Source organism: Talpa europaea (genome assembly GCF_964194135.1).
Source record: "Talpa europaea genome assembly, chromosome: 8".
NCBI classification, from domain to species: domain Eukaryota; kingdom Metazoa; phylum Chordata; class Mammalia; order Eulipotyphla; family Talpidae; genus Talpa; species Talpa europaea.
In genome coordinates this window covers 78,204,753-78,225,572 of record NC_140075.1, presented here as the reverse complement: position 1 = coordinate 78,225,572, position 20,820 = coordinate 78,204,753, and the positions used below count along the sequence as shown (strand labels likewise).

Below are 20,820 nucleotides of genomic sequence, written 5' to 3'. Positions count from 1 at the left end.
AGCAGTTGAGATGAAGCAGAAAGCTTTGGTCTATAAAATTTGGCAGGATAATGTCTGAATTCAAGAAAAATACACTTCCAAGCCAGTGAACCCAATCAATGAATTTATGGTGAATATAAAGTTATTATTTGATGACCCCCCAAATAAATTCATAACAATTAGTGGATGAGTCTTCAGTTTTATTACAAAAATGAAGGTGATCAGGTCTGATCAACATGAAAGCTTACAAGTTTTACATGAATATTCTAAATACAAAGTCTCCAGCAACAACATACTTTTAATATGATTTTCATTTTTTGAAGGGATGCAAACATTCCATTTCCTGGTTTATAGTCTGTTCCAAGACATAGTATTTAATAGGGTGTCTTTTCTCAGATCCAATTTCACATGGATAACTGAAACACGCAGACAAAATCTTGTCAGCAAAGTTTAAAAATTTGTATGGTTTCCCCCCTACCCCCAAGAGGAGGTAAATCCTTAATAACCAGCCCTTACGTTTTCAGAATCTTGTACTACACTGACATGATTTGCGTCAGGTTTTTTCCTACCCTTAAGGCTACAAAACTGTTGAAAATGCACTGCAAAAGAATTCTAGACCACTTAATGCAAAAATCAAAAAAATAGTTCTCCAATAAAAAGTAAATTTTACAAATGGTAGGAAATAGTATCTGTGGTAAGCTACTAAGTAATATTTTTCCTCATTACTAATAAATCATGTTACACAGAAACGGAAGACAAGTTATCAAATACCACTAGCGTATGCCATGTTCACATCCCTCATTTAAAAAAAAATAATTTCATACTTTTCACACATTCCATTTGATTTACTTTTTTTTCCATCAGGTTGGAGGGGGAGGATAATACTGTCCATAATTCCAAGGATTCTGATAATTGTACTGAAAGAAAAAGGCAAAATGTTAGCATACCAGAACTATGACTGAGTTCATAAGTAAAAATACAATTAAAGCAAGGTACTTACACTAAAAAAGGCATGTTTTCACACTAACATTGTTAAGACATAGCCACAAAAGATAATATACAATCTGGAATCCATTTTTTTCTACCCACTCCCCGCCAAAATAAATAAATAAATAAAAGACCTATAGTAATTTATCCTTCTAAAAACATCTAGAAACAAGAAAATTCAATGCAAATTATGTGAACTCACTTGATACCAGGCGCTATAATTGTATGCAGCTTGATTTGCCTGCAAATCACCATCAATCATCTGTGTAGATGATGAAGTTGTATCTTCTGTGTGTGCTTTCTTTTCCTCTGGTTCTTCTGATCTAAATAAAAGATGAAAATGGAAACTTTCAAAACTCCTACAGATAAGTACTGTAACAAATGGCTGATGTACATAAAGACAAAAATGTCTTTTAAGGCATTTTCACAACATGTCTTTTACACATCTGTTGCTGATTCAGCAAGAAGATACATACCCATTTTCTGCTTTCCGTTTTAAAGAATCCTGTTCTTTTAAGAGTGTTTGATGTTCATCATAAGCATTCAGAAGCCTGAGAGGGAAGGGAAAAAAACCCTCTTAAATACACAAAAATCAGACTCAACTTTATGTTAAGTTATTACCACTTAGGGAAACAAAAGCGTGATGCTATGAATATTCATTTTATTTATTTATTTTTAAAGATTTATCTATGCTTATAAGAGTGGGGGTGCAGGCCAGATATGGGGGGGAGGATTCATCAGGAGCAGCAGGTGAGCCAGGAGAGGTCCACTGTGCCATGTAGGTCACCCCCCTGGCTGGGGATCGAACTCATACTGCAGCGGCTGCGGATAGCTTCATGGTGCTGTGTCCCAACCCCTTGCACCACCAGGGAGGCCCCCCCCCTTTTTTTTTTTTTTTTAATTTTCTAGAGGCATGTCTTATTTATTTATTTATTATTTGTTTGTTTGGTTTATACATGCACTGGGTACAGTCAGAAGCGCGGAGGGTGAGAGAATTCACCAGAGCCAGAGCAGGGAGCAGAGCAGGCAGAAGGACCGAAGTACACTGCTGAGGGGAGCAGCGGGCGGCAGGAGAGGTCTGCACACCATGTGGGACCCTCCTCCGGTGGCCGGGGAGCAGCCGGGGATCGAACCAGCGCCGCAGAGGCCGCAGGTAGCTTCGCAACCCAGCGCTCAACCGCTGCGCCACCGGGGAGGCCCACCCCCCCTTTTTTTTTTAATGAACCAACAGGCAAACCTGTCCACAGCTATCTTTTCTAACTTTTTTCTTTGGGAAATCACTGCCCTGTACGTCTCACAGTCCATGTAGTCCAGTGGGGTTTCAGGGACACAAGCCTGGCCAATTAAAGTATGGGTCCTGGCAATGTCGGTTTAGGGGTGTACATATAACCAAAACCACAATGTCTGGTGCATCCCTAAGACTTTTGAGCTACTAGAAAAGTGTCTTTCTCAACAGTACAATTGGGCAAAACTCATGGCATATTGGCCAGGAGCTATCTGTCTATCATATCCAATACGTCTCAGAGAGAGTCTGTCTGCCTTAGCTATCAGAACTAAGACAGTGAGTGATGGGGCCTCCCTGGTGACCTAGGGGTTAAGTCTCTGCGCTATCACTGCTAAGACCAGAGTTAGATCCCGGCCAGGGAGCCAATCCACATATAGCACAGAAAACCTTGCCCATGTCGCCTGCTGCCCTCTTAGCAGTGTATTTTAGTAAATCCACTTGGCCTATTTCCTAATCTGTCTGGTGAATTTTCTCACCCCCCTGCACGTCTGGCCTATAGCCCAGTTCTTCTATGCAAAAAATAAAAAACTAAGACAATGATGTATTTTTGTTTCAGTGTACCCACAAATCTTCACAGTTCTATAATTTATACACTTTTAAGACCTAATTTTACAGTGTTGATAGAAGACCCTGCCAACAGTTAGATTAAAATTGTGGTCATGTGATAAAATGAATTACAACTAATGTAAAACTCATGTAGTTAATTGTCTTTGATTAAAAAGATAATGTTTAGTAAGAAAGTTTCAAAATGACATGTATTGTCAGTCTCACCAGGAACTTACAACTTCAAAGCAATGTCACTTGAATCCTAAGTGTGACATTAAAAATCATGATTGTATTCCTTTTACCATTTTCTGAAATACTTTTTATAAAAACAAAGATGACCTTAGTTTTTTAATTAATAAAGGGTGATTAACTTCAGGCAATCATAAACCCAAAGCCAAATAATTACCAATTTTTAGAAATAGCCTTAATAATGACCATGATACTTTACATGCATGTACACCCTCCCTGAGCAGAATTACTAGTAACATTAGTCCCAAAATTCTATTTAAAATTATTAGTGCCGGTAGTCTCTGGTTTACTTGATATCAAGCACTTCAAGTGGACTAATTTCCTCAAGATCTTTTATAACCACTGGTTTAGTGGATAAAAGAATCTTTGTATGGGAAAACTGGAAAATAGGAATACACAAATAGTGATGGAGCTAGGATTTAAATCTCTATTTTCTTGACTTTAACATTAATTCTCAGTATATAACTACACTGTTACCTAAATTTCTTAAGTGGCTCATTTACTTTTCATGTCACTTTTTTTTTTTTTATAGAGGCATATTTTTTTTATTTGTTTGTTTGTTTGTTTGTTTTTGTTTATACATGCACTGGGTACAGTCAGAAGCGCGGGAGGGTGAGAGAATTCACCAGAGCCAGAGCGGGGAGCAGAACAGGCAGAAAGACCGAAGCACACTGCTGAGGGGAGCAGCGGGCGGCAGGAGAGGTCTGCTCGCCATGTGGGACCCTCCTCAGGTGGCCGGGGAGCAGCCGGGGATCGAACCGGCGCCGCAGAGGTCGCCGGCAGCTTCGCAATCCAGCGCTCAACCACTGCGCCTCCGGGGAGGCCCACATGTCACTTTTTTTAATTTCAGCTACAACAATCTTAGACCTGGTACTCAGAACCTCTATACCAAATTAAAATACACCCCTTAATCTCAACCAAAACTCTTATTTCCCACTGACAACTGTGGACTACCTGTGCTCTGAACTCAGTCTAGCTTTCAAGGCACGGCACAATCAACACTACACTTCTCCTAACTTAGAGAAAGAAGTAGATTCTAATCCTAGTCACACAGCACAATAATAGCTAAGTGACCTTGGAAAAAATGCCTAATCTCACTTCAAGCCTCTCTTTATTATAAGAACATTACCTACACTCCTCATTAGACATACATCCTTACATTAGATAATGCATATAAAACATCTGACATGATGCCAAATAGTAGTATTTAATAGTGTAATATTTTATTAGCTTAACTAATTTTACTCAGCCATCAAAAATATATGCAAACATAAAACATACACAAATAATTCTTCCATCAACAGCTGTTTCAATGAAAATCACTCTAAATTAGAAAATTAGAGATGGCATGTGTTTAATAGGCACTGGGTTATTTCCTTAATATAATCAGGTAAAATGGCAGTAATACTCTAATCTCTCTTTCTACTCTTGTTTAGCAAATTTAAACTTATGATTTTCCCAAATCTCCTAGAGTGAGCTGGGATGTTTCCTCACTATAATCAGGTAAGACAAAAATGGCAGTAATACACTAATCTCTATTTCTACTCTTCTTCAGCAAAATTAAACTTACGGTTTTTCCCAAATCTCCGACAGCGAACTGTTCTACCACCCTCACCTTTCTGCCTTTTATAATACATGAAGGGTGAGGCCATTACACACAATTTACAGAAACTCATCCACCCTTTTCTCCAATCTGAGATAAAACATTCCTAATCCAGATTAACTCCATCTATCCTTCAAGATCAATGTAAATGTTTCCGTGTTTCAAAGTTCAAGCCTTAAAATTTTGAGATTATTGCTTCCTGCATTTTCTGATCCAATCAATTTATTTTATCACCTGCAAATTTGGAGAACCATTTTGAAGGGAAAACAAACCATATGTGCTCCTGTTAAAGAAATGCATTTACAAAACTGAATACACTCGCATGTATCTGAGGGAAAACTAAGACATTTTTAAATTTAAGAATGCATTATTAGTTTGTACTAATCATCAATTCCTGCCCAAAATTATCAATACTCATTTTCTATTCAAACAGATAGTAAATAATTAAAATCTTACTTATTAACATCGGAACCAAAATCTTCAAGAAATTCCACTTTTCGTTGAGAAAATGTAATTCTCATTTTAATAGGTAATGAACCATGTATAGCCTTGTCAAAACAGTTTAGGATATTTTCTTCATTTTGTTTGAGGTCACCACTATATTCCATTTCAAGTAAATTGAGGTATAACTTTGTGTTCTCCTGTGTAAAAAGCAGTATTAATAATATTTCTAAGGTATTCTGATTAAATCATTAAATTTATTAAAATGCCTTAATATTTGTTTCAATTTGATGAAGTCAATACTGAAAGTGGTATTCATTAAAATGTAACTCATCGAGTGCTTTCATATATCTAAATAGGTGAAAAAGTTAATTAGCACAGACAGGTAATAACATCCTAGTTTTCTCCAAAACCATGCAAACTGTTAATTGCCAATACATTAACACTCTATAGGCTAGGCATTCTTGGGCTTAATGTGGCTTGACCCACTATGACAAATATGAAATAAAGCCTTAAAAATGACCTTTACAGTTCCCAGTAATTTTAATCTTTACAACTGCAGATAGTAATCTTAAATTAGAGCAGTTATAAACAGTTATAAACCAGTCTTAAACAGACCTGGCATTAATTGAGTATCTAATACTCCATTATCTATTTCTACTCTTGTTTAGCAAATTTAAATATTAAACTTGTCATTTTACCCAAATTTCCTGGAGTGAACCATCACATATATATTTATATACTGTCTTCAATCACGTGATCTATAAAAGGAAATACTTCAGGAAAGGAAAATAACCTCACTGTTACATTTGCTACAATGTAGGCAACTATCATGCTTTTGTTTATAAGGCGTTCTCCCAGATCTTCTACTTAATAATTAGTATATTTGTTGAAAATTTATAAATGTATTAAAAACAAAGAGTCACAATATCTGCAATAGTTTTAATCCAAAATCTTAATTTTCCAACGTTGTGATTCACCGTTTAAAAAAAAAAAATTTAAATGGCAACATCAGTTTAGAGGGACTTTTGTCTTCATTTAGTAATAAAATATATTACATGCAGACTGAATCTTTCATCATGGTTGCCAAAAAAAAAAAAAAAAAAAGGCCACTCATTTTTTTATCAGCAATTATCACAAATACATACTTTGTCTCTTTCAATTGCTTCCAATAACACCTTTCTTGATTTTGGAAGGTTCTTCTGTATTTTGAAAAGATGTCGGGCTAGTTTGATAGCATAAAACGATGATTCATTATTCGATTTGGCATTCTTGATGGCATCCTGAAGCAAATGTTCAGCTTCTTCCATATTGCCATGCCGTCGTTCTAAACTTACTCTTCTCAAACGAACCATTGCCAATCCTAGAACACATTCTTCAAATGTTCTCAAGATATTCCTGGCTTCATTAATATTACCTACAAGTATAATTAAGTATTTATACTTTTGCTTCAACTTTTGAAATACTCCTTACTACAATTATTGGCAAACAACCCAATAGGCTAAATCTAGCCCTCTGCCTATTTTATTTAAAAAAAAAAAACAAAAAAAAACCAGTTATGCTCATCTGTTTATGTATTGTCTGTTTATATACCTATGGTTGCTTTTTGTTTGTTTTTTTTTTAAATAACAACTCTTTTATTTTATTTTATTTTTAAGATTTATTTATTTACCCATACAAGCACTGGGTACAGTCAGAAGTGTGGGAGGGTGAGAGAACCCACCAGAGCCAGAGCAGGGAGCAGAGCAGGCAGAAGGACCGAAGTACACTGCTGAGGGGAGCAGCGGGTGGTAGGAGAGGTCCGCACGCCATGTGGGACCCTCCTTCAGTGGCCGGGGAACAGCCGGGGATCAAACTGGCACTGCAGAGACCGCGGTCAGCCTCGCAACCCAGCGCTCAACCGCTGCACCACTGGGGAGGCCCTATGGTTGCTTTTTGACTACAATGACAGAGTTATTAGTAAAGAGTCCATATAGCCCCAGAGCCTATCTGGCCCTATATAGGAAAAGTTTACTGACCTCTGCTTTATACCATCCCTCAAGACTCAATTCCTATAACTTTTATCTTGAAATAACTATGCCTGGGGACACAATAGATTGTCCTTCTGCCACAGTAAAAAAGAAAATAAATAAAAATTCAAAAAATATTAGCTAGATTTCTTCTTCTTACCCTGCTGTTCCTCAAAAGCAGCCCAAAGCATATGCACCATGGGTTTCTTTGGGAGGTGAATAGTACAAGCTCTGCTGAAGACATGCCTCACTCCTTCAATGCTATGGTTTTCCATGTACTTGGCATACTACATACAGAAACAGAGGAAATACTGAATAATTTACAGTTGAACAAAAGTCATTAAATATGTGACAGAACGATAAAATTCTATTTTTAAACCCATTCAGCACCTTTATTGAACCACTAGACTAGTTTCTGTAAGGAAGGACGAAGAGAGGCAACGAGGTTGGCATATGCAGCAGTCAAATCTGGTTGCAAGCAGACCATCTCCTAATGCAACAGATATAGTTATATGAACAACATTCAACAGAAGTACAAAATAGGTTAGTCACTAGATAATGTTTATAATATATTCAAGTTTCAGAGTGTATCATTTTCTTACCTTAATCCAAAACTCCTCATAGAGGGCACATGATATGACACATCTTTCAAAGAGAACCACAACTCGCTCATGAGTCCCATTTTCAATTTCAAATTCTAAATATTCTTTCCAATTTTTTAGCTGTGCCTTTTCCAATGGTTTCACATGAAAATAAGGTCTCTTAATCTATAATAAAGTATTACATGATAGTGAAAGTAAGCCAGTACCAACAGTAAAACATGCAAAACTGAAATCACAAAATTATTTGAAATATAATAGTGAACCAGAAAAGTTTTAATTATCATATTTCATAATTATATTTAATTATCATATTAATTATTAAATGATAAAAATATTTAAATTTAAACACCTTAAATTCCTTAGGCTTTACAAACAAGAAATATATTTTCCATTTACTCAGGCATTTTAAGTAAACTGGACAGTTCTTTTATGTCCAAGAAACATTCTTTATTGAGTATTTTTAAATTGAACAACTACACCATGAATAATGATTGTCTGGGGCTAAGAAGGGATGGAGATTAGTGACTGAAAAGTGATCAAAGACCTTTTATAGTCACAGCCTAACTGCTGTAGCAATTTCAATGCATATATCCTTATCAAAATTCATTGTCTAGCTAGTCATATAAAGCTATATAATATATATGATTCCATTTATATGAAGACCAGAATAGGAAAATTGATAGGACATTAAGTTAGCTTAGTGGCGCATCTCAGGACTGAGGAGGGAGTGGTGGGGAGAAGGCTAAGGGGCGGGAGTAAATGAGCAGGTAAGGGAGTAGAGGGCTAAGAACTAAAAGGTAGAAGGTTTCTTTTAGAGGTGATAAAAATTTTCTAAAATTGACAATGACAGCTATACAGATCTGAAAATACCAAAGACTATTAAATTGTATTTTTAAATAGATGAATTCTACGGTATGTAAATTATATCTCAATGAAGCTAGTCAAAACCAAATTGTTAGGAAAAATTCCTTTTACTGTACACCTAATTTAGGGTACATTTTGATTTTGTACCACACAAAGTACAATCCGTTAAATCGACTTTTAAAACTATATATTTATAAAACTATATAATATATATGATTCCATTTATATGAAGACCAGAATAGGAAAATCGATAGGACATTAAGTTAGCTAGTGGCACATCTCAGGACTGAGGAGGGAGTGGTGGGGAGAAGGCTAAGGGGCGGGAGTAAATGAGCAGGTAAGGTAGTAGAGGTATAAATCATACAATCGATTTTTAAAGAATTGTAATAAAATGGTTCACATTAAACAGGGATCTCACAATTTCAGTAATTCTAGAGGGATTTTCATCATTTTAAAAGATTCTAAAATTGATAATATAAAAGGTAAAACTGGTAATGGAAAATTGGTAATAGAAGCAACAAATGAGATGAACTAATATATTAAATAAGCAAAAATAAAGAAAAAGTACCAATAGGACATTAACTCAAATTGAAAGAAAAATACATTTCTTTTTTTTGGAAACCATTTACAATACAAAAACACTTACACCTTCTTCAAATGTCCACCTTTTACTAACTTCATGTTCATTATAATTAAACATTTCTTGATGAATTTCAATGATTCTATGTCTCATATTTTCTATTTCTGTAATTAGCTTAGGAAGAGAAAGGAAAAAAATTTCAATCACACAAGTTATATATTAAAATTTTTAAACATCACTGCTTACATATAAGTATTATTCACACTTACTTTAGCTTTAGAATGGTGTTTCACTATGAAGCTATCCACAGCCTCTGCAGCACAAGTTCAATCCCCGGCCAGCCAGGGAGCTACCCACATAGCGCAGCAGACCTCTCCTGTCTCGCCTGCTGTTCCCCTCACCAGTATATTTCAGTCAATCTGCCTGTTCTGCTCCCCACTCTGTCTCTGGTGAATCCACTTAACTCCTACACCTCTGGCCTGTATCCCAGTTCTTATATGCATAAATAAATCTTTTTAAAAAATGGTGTTTCAAACTATCAATAATATGCAAAATATAACTAACAATAATATTTGTAACATAATTACCTAGTAAACCACTTCCTTATGCACTTTATTTTTAAATAGAGCTAGCAGATCAAAACCCAAGCAAAAATACTCCTTTTACACCACTGCCAAATGTCTCATAGTGAATTATTATCTACCTTAAACCTATATTTAAACCATACTAGCTAACAAATTCCCACTTGTCTTAATCAGAAATTAATTTAAAAAAATTTAATTTCATGTCAGTTACAAGTCATACTACACACACTGTCAAGGGATAGAAAGCCTACTGTGTCTCATGCACTGAATAAATCTTTAGTAAGTCTGGTTACCTTTGCTGGATCAGTTATATCTTCAATTCCTGCTGGCAGATCATCACCAGGAGGACCATCATCACCACTATGTCCATTTACAGAAGCTAATTCCCTTCGCAGCTGAATAAACTGTTCTCCAGTTAAAAGATCTCTGGGCAAGTTATTCTGTACATGTTCTTTAAATCTAAAGGAAGACAATAAAAATACACACTCTCTATATTATGCATAATTTTAAATACCATATTAGATTCCTACTAAATATAATTCTTTCAAAAGAACCCTGACTTGGGCCTCTCTAGTGGCACAAGGGGTTAAGTGTCTGCACTGTGAAGCTATAAGCAGCCACTGCAGCATGAGTTTGGATCTCTGGCCAGGGAGGTGACACACATGGCACAGCAGACCTCTCCTGCCTCGCCTGCTGCTCCCCTCAGTAGTGTATTTCAATCAATTCTCCTGTTCTATTCCCCACTCTGTCTCTGGTGAATCCTCTCACCCTCCACTCCCCGCATCTCTGGCCTGTACCCCAGTTCTTGTATGCATAAATAAATCAATCTTTAAAAAAAAATCTGATTTAAAGAAAAAATCTAAAACACCACACCCTTTCTCCTTCCGTTCTATGGCAAATACATACCACTTGATAAAACAGCCTATAGACATCGTTATTTCCTTTCTGCCTTTGCCATGGAGTGGAAAAGACATGGATAGCAAAATATTCAAATTTTCGTTCTGTCCTTCGTCACCTTACTAACAGAAGTTCTTTGTCCTGTCTCAAAATCTTAGTTTTTCTTATTTATAAAACGAGACAGCTGATGGGCCTCCCCTGGTGGCGCAGCGGTTGAGCGCTGGGCTGAGAGGCTGCCCACAGCCTCTGCAGCGCTGGTTCGTTCCCGGCCGCCAGGGAAGGTCCCACAAAAAAAAAAAAAAAAGACACAGCTGGTAAACAAATGTTTACATATTTCAGTTCCTTCCTGACCTCCTAATTATTCCTCAACCATGTGTCTGAGCCAAACACTCCAATGAAATTGCCCTAAAATCACCAAGTACCTCTTAGATGCAAAAATCAAATGGACACATGCTTCACATTACACTGCATCCTAGTATCTTCAGCATTTAAAGCTGTTAACTACACCTTCCTTTCAGAACCTTCTTACTTCCTTGGGTTTGAGTTACCACTTCCTTGATTTTTCTACAAGTCTGACTGTTCCCTGATCTCCTTTGAGGGTTTCCCCGATACATCCTACCTTGCCCCTAAACATTAGTACTCCCACTGTGTTCTCATCTATTTTTACATCATTTCTGAACAATTTTTTAATACAGTTTGAATAATAAGCACATTGTGACTCAAACTGTAACTCAAGCCCAGACCTTTCTCCTAAATCCCAGATTAGAAATTTAGAATATAAATTAATTTTTAACAAAGAGCATTTTGAAAAAATGTCCTTTCACTTTACTCATACACACACACTATCTACACAACATACAATAAACTGTTACCTTCATCCACAAATTAACACACTCACCATTTCTAATCTTGACTAATGATACTGTCAACCACTAAGTTTCCCAATTTCTTCCAGCTACTTAGAATCACTTACATTCCATTGGATACCAAGCCTCCTATCAATTCTACCTTTACATCTTCAGGAACCCCTCACTTTTTCACCTGGATAAAAATAATCTGGTCTTCTACTCTCAAGTTACAACTCCCCACCCCACACACACACCCTAATACTACTATGGGAAATATTATTAAAAAGCAAACAGTAGGCCTCCCTGGTGGCAGCAGGCAGTTGAGCGCAGCTGTGAAGCTGTCTGCAGCCTCTGTGCATGGGTTCGATCCTGGCTGGCTGGGGAGATACCCACATGGCGCGGCAGGCCTCTCCTGTCTCGCCCGCTGCTCCCCTCCGCAGTGCATTTCAATAGATCTGGCTGTTCTGTTCCCTGCTCTGTCTCTGGGGAATCCTCTCATGCTCCCACATATCTGGCCTGTACCCCAGTTATTGTATGCATGAATAAATAAATCTTTAAAAAGAAAGGCAAACAGTAAACACAATCATATCCTCTACCTGACCAAATAACATTGGTGTATTTAACTATCAGTATATTTAACATTCAGGCTAAATCTGATTTTAGTAGTCTTTCATATTCTCACTCAGCATTTGACCCAGACCTACCTCGTCAATGTAATTATTACACATGGCTGTACGTGGATCCAAGTACTATAACTATATGGATTTCCCCCCCTAAAATTCTAACAACTGATTTAGGCTACTGACATACAGATTTTAAGACTTTCACAAATGTATATAAAAAAACACTGCAAAATCATTTAAACTTTGCCAAATCAGTGGATACAAAAGGTAACAACCGATTCCACCATTCACCACTGGAAGAAAAAAATTAAGATTGCCCTATTAGCCTCCCTTGTGGTGCAAGGGCTAAAGTCTCAGTGCTATCAAGCGATCACCAGCACTTGCAGCATGAGTTAAAACCCACCCCCTCTACCCAACTCCCCCATCCCGCCCAGATGTCAGAAAACAATGTGAAAAGCACAGTACACAGAACTAGTTGTAACAGTACTCATTAAAATTAAATGATACCGGGCCACTGGTGGCACAGCAGTTGAGCGCTAGGCTGCGAGGCTGCCCACAGCCTCTGCACAGCCTTTGCAGCGCCGGTTCGTTCCCCGGCTGCCAGCGAGGATCCCACAAAAAAAAAAAAAAAAAAATGATACCAATCATAACAAAATCAGTGAAAAATCAAGTAATTTTTGATTGTTTGAATACAGACACAATTTGCTATATATAGTATATTATTTCACTATTTTGGATGCAAGGTGCTATGTGAAAGAGAAAAATGTACCTTTACTAATGTTTTAAACACGGATCCATTATGTAGCATGTATCGTGTAACCTTAGTACTATGAAGGATAATTAAACGTAGGATCCATTTTCTCATTATGCCTTCACGACTCTGAAATACCTTAAAAAAAGACAACTCTGGGGCCTCCCTTGTGGTGCAAGGGGTTAAGCACAGCACTGTGAAGCTATCCGCAGCCTTTCCAGCCTAAGATCGATCTCCAGCCAGCCAGGGAGCTAACCACATGGCATAGCAGACTTCTCCATTGCACAGCAGAGGCTGCTCCCCTCAGCAGTGTATTTCAGCCTGCCTGTTCTGTTACCCACTCTGTCTCTGGTGAATCCTCTCATACCTGGCACCTCTGGCCTGTACCCTAGTTCTTGTATGCATAAGTAAATAAATCTTTTTTTAAAAAAAAAAACAACTCTGGGCCCCCCTGGTGGCACAGAGGTTAAAGTCTCAGAGCTATAAAGCCATCACCAGCCACTGAAGCATGATTTCAACTCCCAGCCAGGAAGATGGCCCACATGGTAGAGAAGACCTCTCCAGTCTTGCCTGCTGCTCCCCTCAGCAGTGTTTTGGTGGATCTGTCTGTTCTGCTCCCAACTCTGTCTCTGGTGAATCCACTCACTCCCTGCACTTCTGGCCTACACCCCAGTTCTTGTATATGTAAATAAATAAAAATAAAAATCTTAAAAAAAAAGAGACAATGCCTGTTGTTTCCTTATCTATAAAATGGATGAGAACCTTCTGTCTAAAACAATAAAATTTCTAAATATTTTATAAAACATATAAAAAGTATTTAAAAGTAAATAGATTATAATTATCAAGAAATAGTCTTGGGGCCTCCGTGGTGGCACAAAGGGTTAAGCACCACACTATGAAGCAATCCGCAGTCTCTGCAGCACGAGTTCGATCCCCGGCCCGCCAGGGAGCAACCCAGATGGCGCAGCAGACCTCTCCTGTCTCGCCCGCTGCTCCCCTCAGCAGTGTATTTCAGTCAGTCTGCCTATTCTGTTCCCCACTCTGTCTCTGGTGAATCCTCTCACTCCCCCACATCTCTGGCCTGTACCCCAGCTCCGTATGCATAAATAAATAAATCTAAAAAAAAAAAAAGTCTTATGTCTAACAGAATCTTACATGACATTTCAAAAAAATTATAAACCTTAGTACCAGGAATTAATTATGTGAGTATAATCAAGGACACTTTAAACAATCTGATTTTCCACATACCTCTGAAAATGATGACTATACAGTTGTGTTGGAATACCAAGAATACGATCATATATAGCTGTAACTTCTCTCAAGTTTCCTTGTTCATTTTCCCAGTTTATATACATTTCCCACAGTCTGTCAGATCGGAAATCTGTTCCTGCAGCTAGAACGGCATGCTCAAAAGTTCTGAAAAATTAAATTACTCCTAAGTTATCTCTCCAAAATACAATCAATTTTAAAGTATAACTTCTAATTTTAACTGATGTCAAATTCAAATTTTATTCAACTACACCCTATACAAGTAGAGATTAAAAGGGGGAAGGAATAATAAAAAAGTATACCTTAGATGCTTTAAAAAGACTAAATTAGAAAACATAAATGGGCTATATATACTTTTACATGTAATTCTATGTGCTATGAAATTACAATGCAAAACATACTCAATGCAAACACATAAGAATAACATAGTAGACAATAAAAAACTTCTTAAACTTGAAATATTTATAATTTAGTGCATAAGACAAATTTATCTCAACTGAAGGAATAATCTTCTAGTAAAAATAACTCAGGAACAAGAGAACCAGCTGTCTTGTAAAGTAATGAGAACTATACATATATTTTTAAACTCTCGAAAGTCTCTCCTGGTTATTTCACAATAACAGTGAAAATACTTGTAAAAGAACAATGCAACAAGCATTTTACCGAAAGATACCAGAAGAAACTGGCCTACTAAAAGAAAAATAGATCAACAATCAGCTCCCAAGAAAACTGGTAATGCCAGTATCAGAATTCAATATATGATCAAGAAGTATTTTAAATAAACACAGAAAAACTGGACTATTCAGTGAGTGAAAAAAATAAAAGGTTCATTTCTATCTCACAAAAGACAAATTAAATGCCAGATGAATGACCAAAATAAAACCACTTCAAAAATTAGGAAAAATACAGGAATCATATATATGATTTTTTTTTTTTTTAATTTTCTAGAGGCATGTCTTATTTATTTATTTATTTGTTTGTTTGGTTTATACATGCACTGGGTACAGTCAGAAGCGCGGGAGGGTGAGAGAATTCACCAGAGCCAGAGCGGGGAGCAGAACAGGCAGAAGGACCGAAGTACACTGCTGAGGGGAGCAGCGGGCGGCAGGAGAGGTCTGCGCGCCATGTGGGACCCTCCTCCGGTGGCCGGGGAGCAGCCGGGGGATCGAACCGGCGCCGCAGACGTTGCGGGCAGCTTCGCAACCCAGCGCTCAACCGCTGCGCCACTGGGGAGGCCCATATATATGATTTTTGAAGTGGTTTTATTTTGGTCATTCATTCACCTAGCATTTAATGTAAAACACTCAGAAACCAACAGTTATTTACATCTTTAAAGACATTTGCGTATCTATGTTTCACATATCACATACCCAAATCACATACCCTCTTATTGCACTGTTTGTCTCAGGATCACCAGGGTCCAATGTTTCCTTTAAGAAGTTTATATAATGTATCCAAAGGTCAACACTAAGAGGTATTGCCTGAAGCCCCCGCCGATATACCTAAGAAGAAAACAACAAACTGTACTTCAAATATTTAATTATTTCTTAACAGAGAGGCAACACTGTGTTATCCGGTGAACCTTAGAAATACTAATTACTGGAATTTTGTTTAAATAATCTACCATTACCATTTGGGTGGAGGTTGGATAGAACATGGCAATGTTCTGATCCCCACGTGCAGAGTCTTGATCTTCAAAGCGCAGCAGTCCCTGCATTCTGACCGGGTTGTGTGGGCAGGCTTTGGGTTACAGACCATAGGGCACAGACCCATTAGAGCATCAATGACAGCGTCTGACCAAAAATGCAATAAGACGTAGCAAATGTGACTAGCAAACCAACTATATTGTTTGGAAAATGAGAAATAAATGTAAGTGAGAGAAAAGCCCTGCCCTACTTGTTAAGCTGCAGTGTAATACAGAGGCTTGCACTGCAAAGCTTGACAAACTGTAGAGGTTTAACGCACCTGCCAACAAAGAGAGAAAATATTAGCTACAAATGCCACAAGAGTGACAAATGCAAATAAAATACCCTATAAAATTGTTTGACCATAAATCGTAGGTACTGCCAGCCAAAAAAAAAAAAAAAAAAAAAAAAGAAAGAAAAAGAAAAAATTTTGTTTTGTTATTATTTGGCTTACAGTACCTAATGGAGATAACTTTATTCAGTGATGTACGCACCTCATCTGATTGTTTAATGTTGTCATGCCGCTTTTCAAGGTCTGCATACTTTTTCCAGTAACCATAGCAATACGGATAGTGTATGAAAAATTTGTCAAAAGCTTTCCTGGCAGCCATCAAGTGATTCTGATGAAAATAAAACAACATGTTTAAACATTTTGGAAGTTTTTGTCACAAAAATATTTCCTTCAAAGGTATCCTCACAAATAAAATGAATGGCAGGCTTAATTAAAAACCACACACATAGCAATCTTTTTTCTTATAAATGCAATCTTATCCTTTAAAATGGGAGGAACTGTCAAAATATAAGGTAACTTTTTCTTTCAGTGATTTTACACACATATCACTTATAACAAAAATGGACTTGGACTCTGCCTTTCCATTATGTAAATGCTATGAAAAGTTACTTTTTGAAACTTAACAAAGTATATATCTAATATTATTCAACTTAGTCTAAAAAAGCAATAAGGTCTAGTCTGCTATTACTTGATTATTCTATCCCTTCTAATTCCATTTGAATATTTACTAACCTCCTGTTCTACATACTGAAGCAAATATACCCAGCCTGTAAAATCCTGAGGATTATTTTCTACAGTTTTCCAAAATTTTTCATATTCTGGAGGGAAATTTGTTTCCGATTCTGTCACTGGAAGTTCCACAGCATTTGCTATTTCATTTTCTTCTGTAGTTGCATTCACATTAGGCGATCCATCAGGTGACTGTTCCATTTCTGTAACATTCATAATCTCAGTACTGAAATCAGCAGACTGTTCTACCACTACCTCTGAACTGATGCCTGTGCTGCCATTACTAGAAAATCTGTTCTCATCCATATGAGAATTTTGCATAGTTGCTTATTTTGTCTTCTTCAGTTAATGATCTGTGGGAACACAAAGAGAAATATCTTCTGACTATTTGTTTGGCTTTATAAACACCAGCTTTAAAAACTCTACTAAAGGAAAACACTGATTCTTAATTTCTCTGACAAGTCATAATTAGATGGTTTATTAGTTTTTACATTATAAATGAAATTCATGGAACATATACATTTCCCTCAGATCTGCCATTTTATTATTGGGTATGTATAAAAATAAGTAACTATGGATTTGGTTTCTTCAGCCATAAATCAAGGTATTGTTCCCTAAGGAAACAAACACCACCTAGAATCCAATGCTTCTTAACTAGCTAAGAATCTAAAATTCAATGTTCATAATGCTATCTTCTGTAAGACAGAAATGTCTTCACTATATCCTCTGGAATCTAAAGGTAAAAACTAACAAAAAAAATTCTGAATATAAATGTTTCAGTGGGGGCCTCCCTGGTGGTGCAAGCGGTTAAGACGCAGCACTATGAAGCTATCCACAGACACTGCAGCACGAGTTCAATCCCGGGCCAGGGAGCTACCCATATGGCGCAACAGACCTTGCCTGCCTCACCCGCTTCTTCCCTCAGCAGTATATTTCAGTTGATCTGCCTGTTCTGCTCCCCACTCTGTCTCTGGTGAATCCTCTCACCGTCCCCCCAACCCGCATCTCTGGCCTACACCCCAGATCTTTTCTGAATAAATAAATCTTTAAACAAAAAATGTTTCAGTGGGAAGTTTGTCATTTAGCTGATCAATCACTTCTCAGCATTATGGCTAAGACCACATGTAGCATCATTTAGCTCAGGAAAAAGTTTTAGAAAAGGGAAGGTTATATTGTTGAAATATATAGATACAATAAATTTATGGGGTTTTTTTTAGATTTATTTTTATCTATTTATGCATACAAGAACTGCGGTGTAGCCCAAAGGTGTGGGGGGTGGGAATACTAACCAAAGACAGAGTGGGGAGCAGAACAGGTGGCTCTACTGAAATATACCACTGAGGGGAGCAGTGGGTGTGACAGGAAAGGTCTGCCATGTGGGTGAGTTAGCACCTTGGCTGGGGATCAAACTCATGCTGCAGAGGCTGGTGATAGCTGAGACTTAAAACCCTTGCACCACCAGGGAGGTTCCCGATATAATAAATTTTAAATCCCACAGCTATGTTTGATTTTATATAAAGGGCATAAGTTAAGGTTTTAAACAATCTAAGTGTAACCTTAAAATGAATAAGTCATTAAAAACATGAACGTTTTACCATCTGGATAGTAATTGCATAAAATCTTTTCAATTAAGTCATCCCTTTGTAAAGATTGGAAAATAAAGGAATACTCTTTTATAAGGCAGTACCACAACATATTTTCATAGTTGGCTTCATCTCTTTCACTAGCAGTTTAAATAGAAACTGAATCATTAAATTTTAGGGTTTGTCCAAACAGACCATAAAATTGATTTACTCTTAAAATGCACTCAGAATGCACAATTACTTAATACAATACAGTCATTAAAAAGATAATTAAGGCTTTGAAGATGGTAAATAAAAAAAAAGAATTTGAAGTGACCAATAAAACCGATAAAAGAGGGCCTCCCCGGTGGCGCAGTGGTTGAGCGCTGGGTTGCGAAGCTGCCCGCAGCCTCGGTGGCACGGTTCGATCCCAGGCTGCTCCCCGGCCACCAGAGGAGGGTCCCACATGGCGCGCAGAACTCTCCTGCCGCCCGCTGCTCCCCTCAGCAGTGTACTTCGGTCCTTCTGCCTGCTCTGCTCCCCGCTCTGGCTCTGGTGAATTCTCTCACCCTCCCGCGCTTCTGACTGTACCCAGTGCTTGTATGTATGTATGTATAAATCAATCAATCAATCAATAAATCTTAAAAAAAAAATAAAACCGATAAAAGAATAATTTCTTCACTAATAAAGACATAAATTAAAACACAATGAGTTAGGGCCTCCCTGGTAGCCTAGGGGTAATTCTCAGTGCTATTACTGCCACACTCCCCAGCCAGGGAACTAATGCACAAATGGCGCAGCAGACCTCTCCTGTCTAACCCTCTGCTCCCCTCAGCAGTGTGTTTCAGTAAATCTGACTGTTCTGCTACCTACTCTGTCTCTGGTGAATTCCTCTCACATATCACCCACCTGCCTCCACCTCTGGCCTAAATCCCAATTCTTCTATGCAAAAAAACCAACAAAAAACCACAATGAGTTATCAAACTTGCAACAATTTACAAGATACCCTTTCAGGAGGACAGTCATGCAAAGTGTACCAAATAGCAATGGTGCATATTTTATGTCATGGAAATAATTAGACAAAGTAAGAGCTTTCACTACAATACTGATCTTTATGATATACTGCAAAACACTTGTGAATCTATCTTCTTACTAGTTTTGTTATGAATGAAGGGTATCTCTAAATGATGTTAGTATTAAATCCAGATTTTAAAATGTTTATTTGATAAAAATGTAATATTGAAGCAAATTTTTTCCAACAAAGGATAAATTTTAAACATTAAATCAAGAGACATTTTGAGGTTGAATGTCACTGGAAGAATTAACTATAGGTAAATCAAGGGAATATGTATGTATTTTTTTTAAGGAAAATAGGGAAATGGGGAGCATGTCAGGTAACAGGTAGGGACAAAAAAAATTTTCAGTGTCTAACATATCTAGCATTACATTATATACTTTGTAGAAAATAAGTAAATATAAGATGGATAAATATATAAATCATACATAGAAAATTTGAAATGAAACAAAAGACTAGAGAAACCAACTGCTAATTATAGTAATATAGGAAAGTTTCATGAAATATAAAACAATTTGAAAAAACCCTTCTTTACAGTAGACAGAAAATCAGAAACTAGGACCGGTTAGAAAAAAATGAAGAATGACCAAAAAAAAAAAAGGTTTGTTTTGGGGAAGAAGAAGGGTAGAAAACAGGGTAAGCAGGGTAGCCAGAGTAATATGAGAAAATCTACAGAGAAATTTGAGAAGACATAATGCAAAAAAAAAGAAAAAAGCAAATACAGCTGGCACATAGTAAGAGATAATTCAAAGCATTAGACTACCAGAAAAAATAAGTTTCCTTCTATTGATGCCTTATAAACATTTCCAGGTTACCTACATAAGGCCTAGGAAAAAGCAAAAACGTCTCTCAAAAACATTTCTCAATTCTGCCCCCTACAAAATAAAAACTGTCTGAAGATTAATCTCCCACATGCAAATTTAAAAACAAAGATCTTTGGTTGAACATTGAGTCATTTTCTACCTGCCCCATTCTAATTGCATACTTAAATGGGACATATGGGTTTCTTTTGAAATCAGCAAATTTACCACACCCCTGCTTCTTCAGAGACTATCATTTACTCCACACCCTTCAATTATAGTATTGTATAAAGAATTAAGAACAGTTTTACCCTTAGGGAGATCACTTGCCAAGTTACTTCAAAAATCACAGGGCCGGGGCCTCCCTGGTGGTGCAAGGAGTTAAGCACAGCACTATGAAGCAGTAGCCAGCCTCTGCAGCAAGAGTTCGATCCCCAGCCAGGGAGAAACCCACATGGAGAGGCAGACCTCTCCTGTCTCGCGGGATGCTTCCCTCAGCAGTGTATTTCAGTCTGCCTGTTCTGTTCCCCACTCTGTCTCTGGTGAATCCTCTCACCCCC

At 37.3% G+C, this 20,820-nt stretch overlaps 1 protein-coding gene across 2 annotated transcripts; it reads right to left on the bottom strand.

Annotated features, from left to right (window-relative positions):
• Positions 1-839: 839 nt before the first annotated feature.
• Positions 840-17,144, bottom strand: PRPF39 (pre-mRNA processing factor 39; the record flags this gene model as incomplete). 2 transcript variants are annotated; one of them, XM_084239931.1, is made up of 13 exons in its annotated part: positions 840-896; positions 1,169-1,289; positions 1,443-1,517; positions 5,106-5,290; positions 6,239-6,507; positions 7,260-7,386; positions 7,702-7,866; positions 9,212-9,319; positions 10,023-10,188; positions 14,097-14,264; positions 15,501-15,619; positions 16,297-16,422; positions 16,827-17,144. In XM_084239931.1, the coding sequence occupies 13 exons, from the start codon at positions 17,142-17,144 to the stop codon at positions 840-842; spliced, it is 2,004 nt and encodes a 667-aa protein (XP_084096057.1). The 2 variants fall into 2 exon arrangements, with proteins under 2 accessions (XP_084096057.1, XP_084096058.1); XM_084239932.1 differs by lacking the exons at positions 16,297-16,422; positions 16,827-17,144 and adding an exon at positions 15,748-15,834.
• Between the last annotated feature and the right edge of the window lie 3,676 nt (positions 17,145-20,820).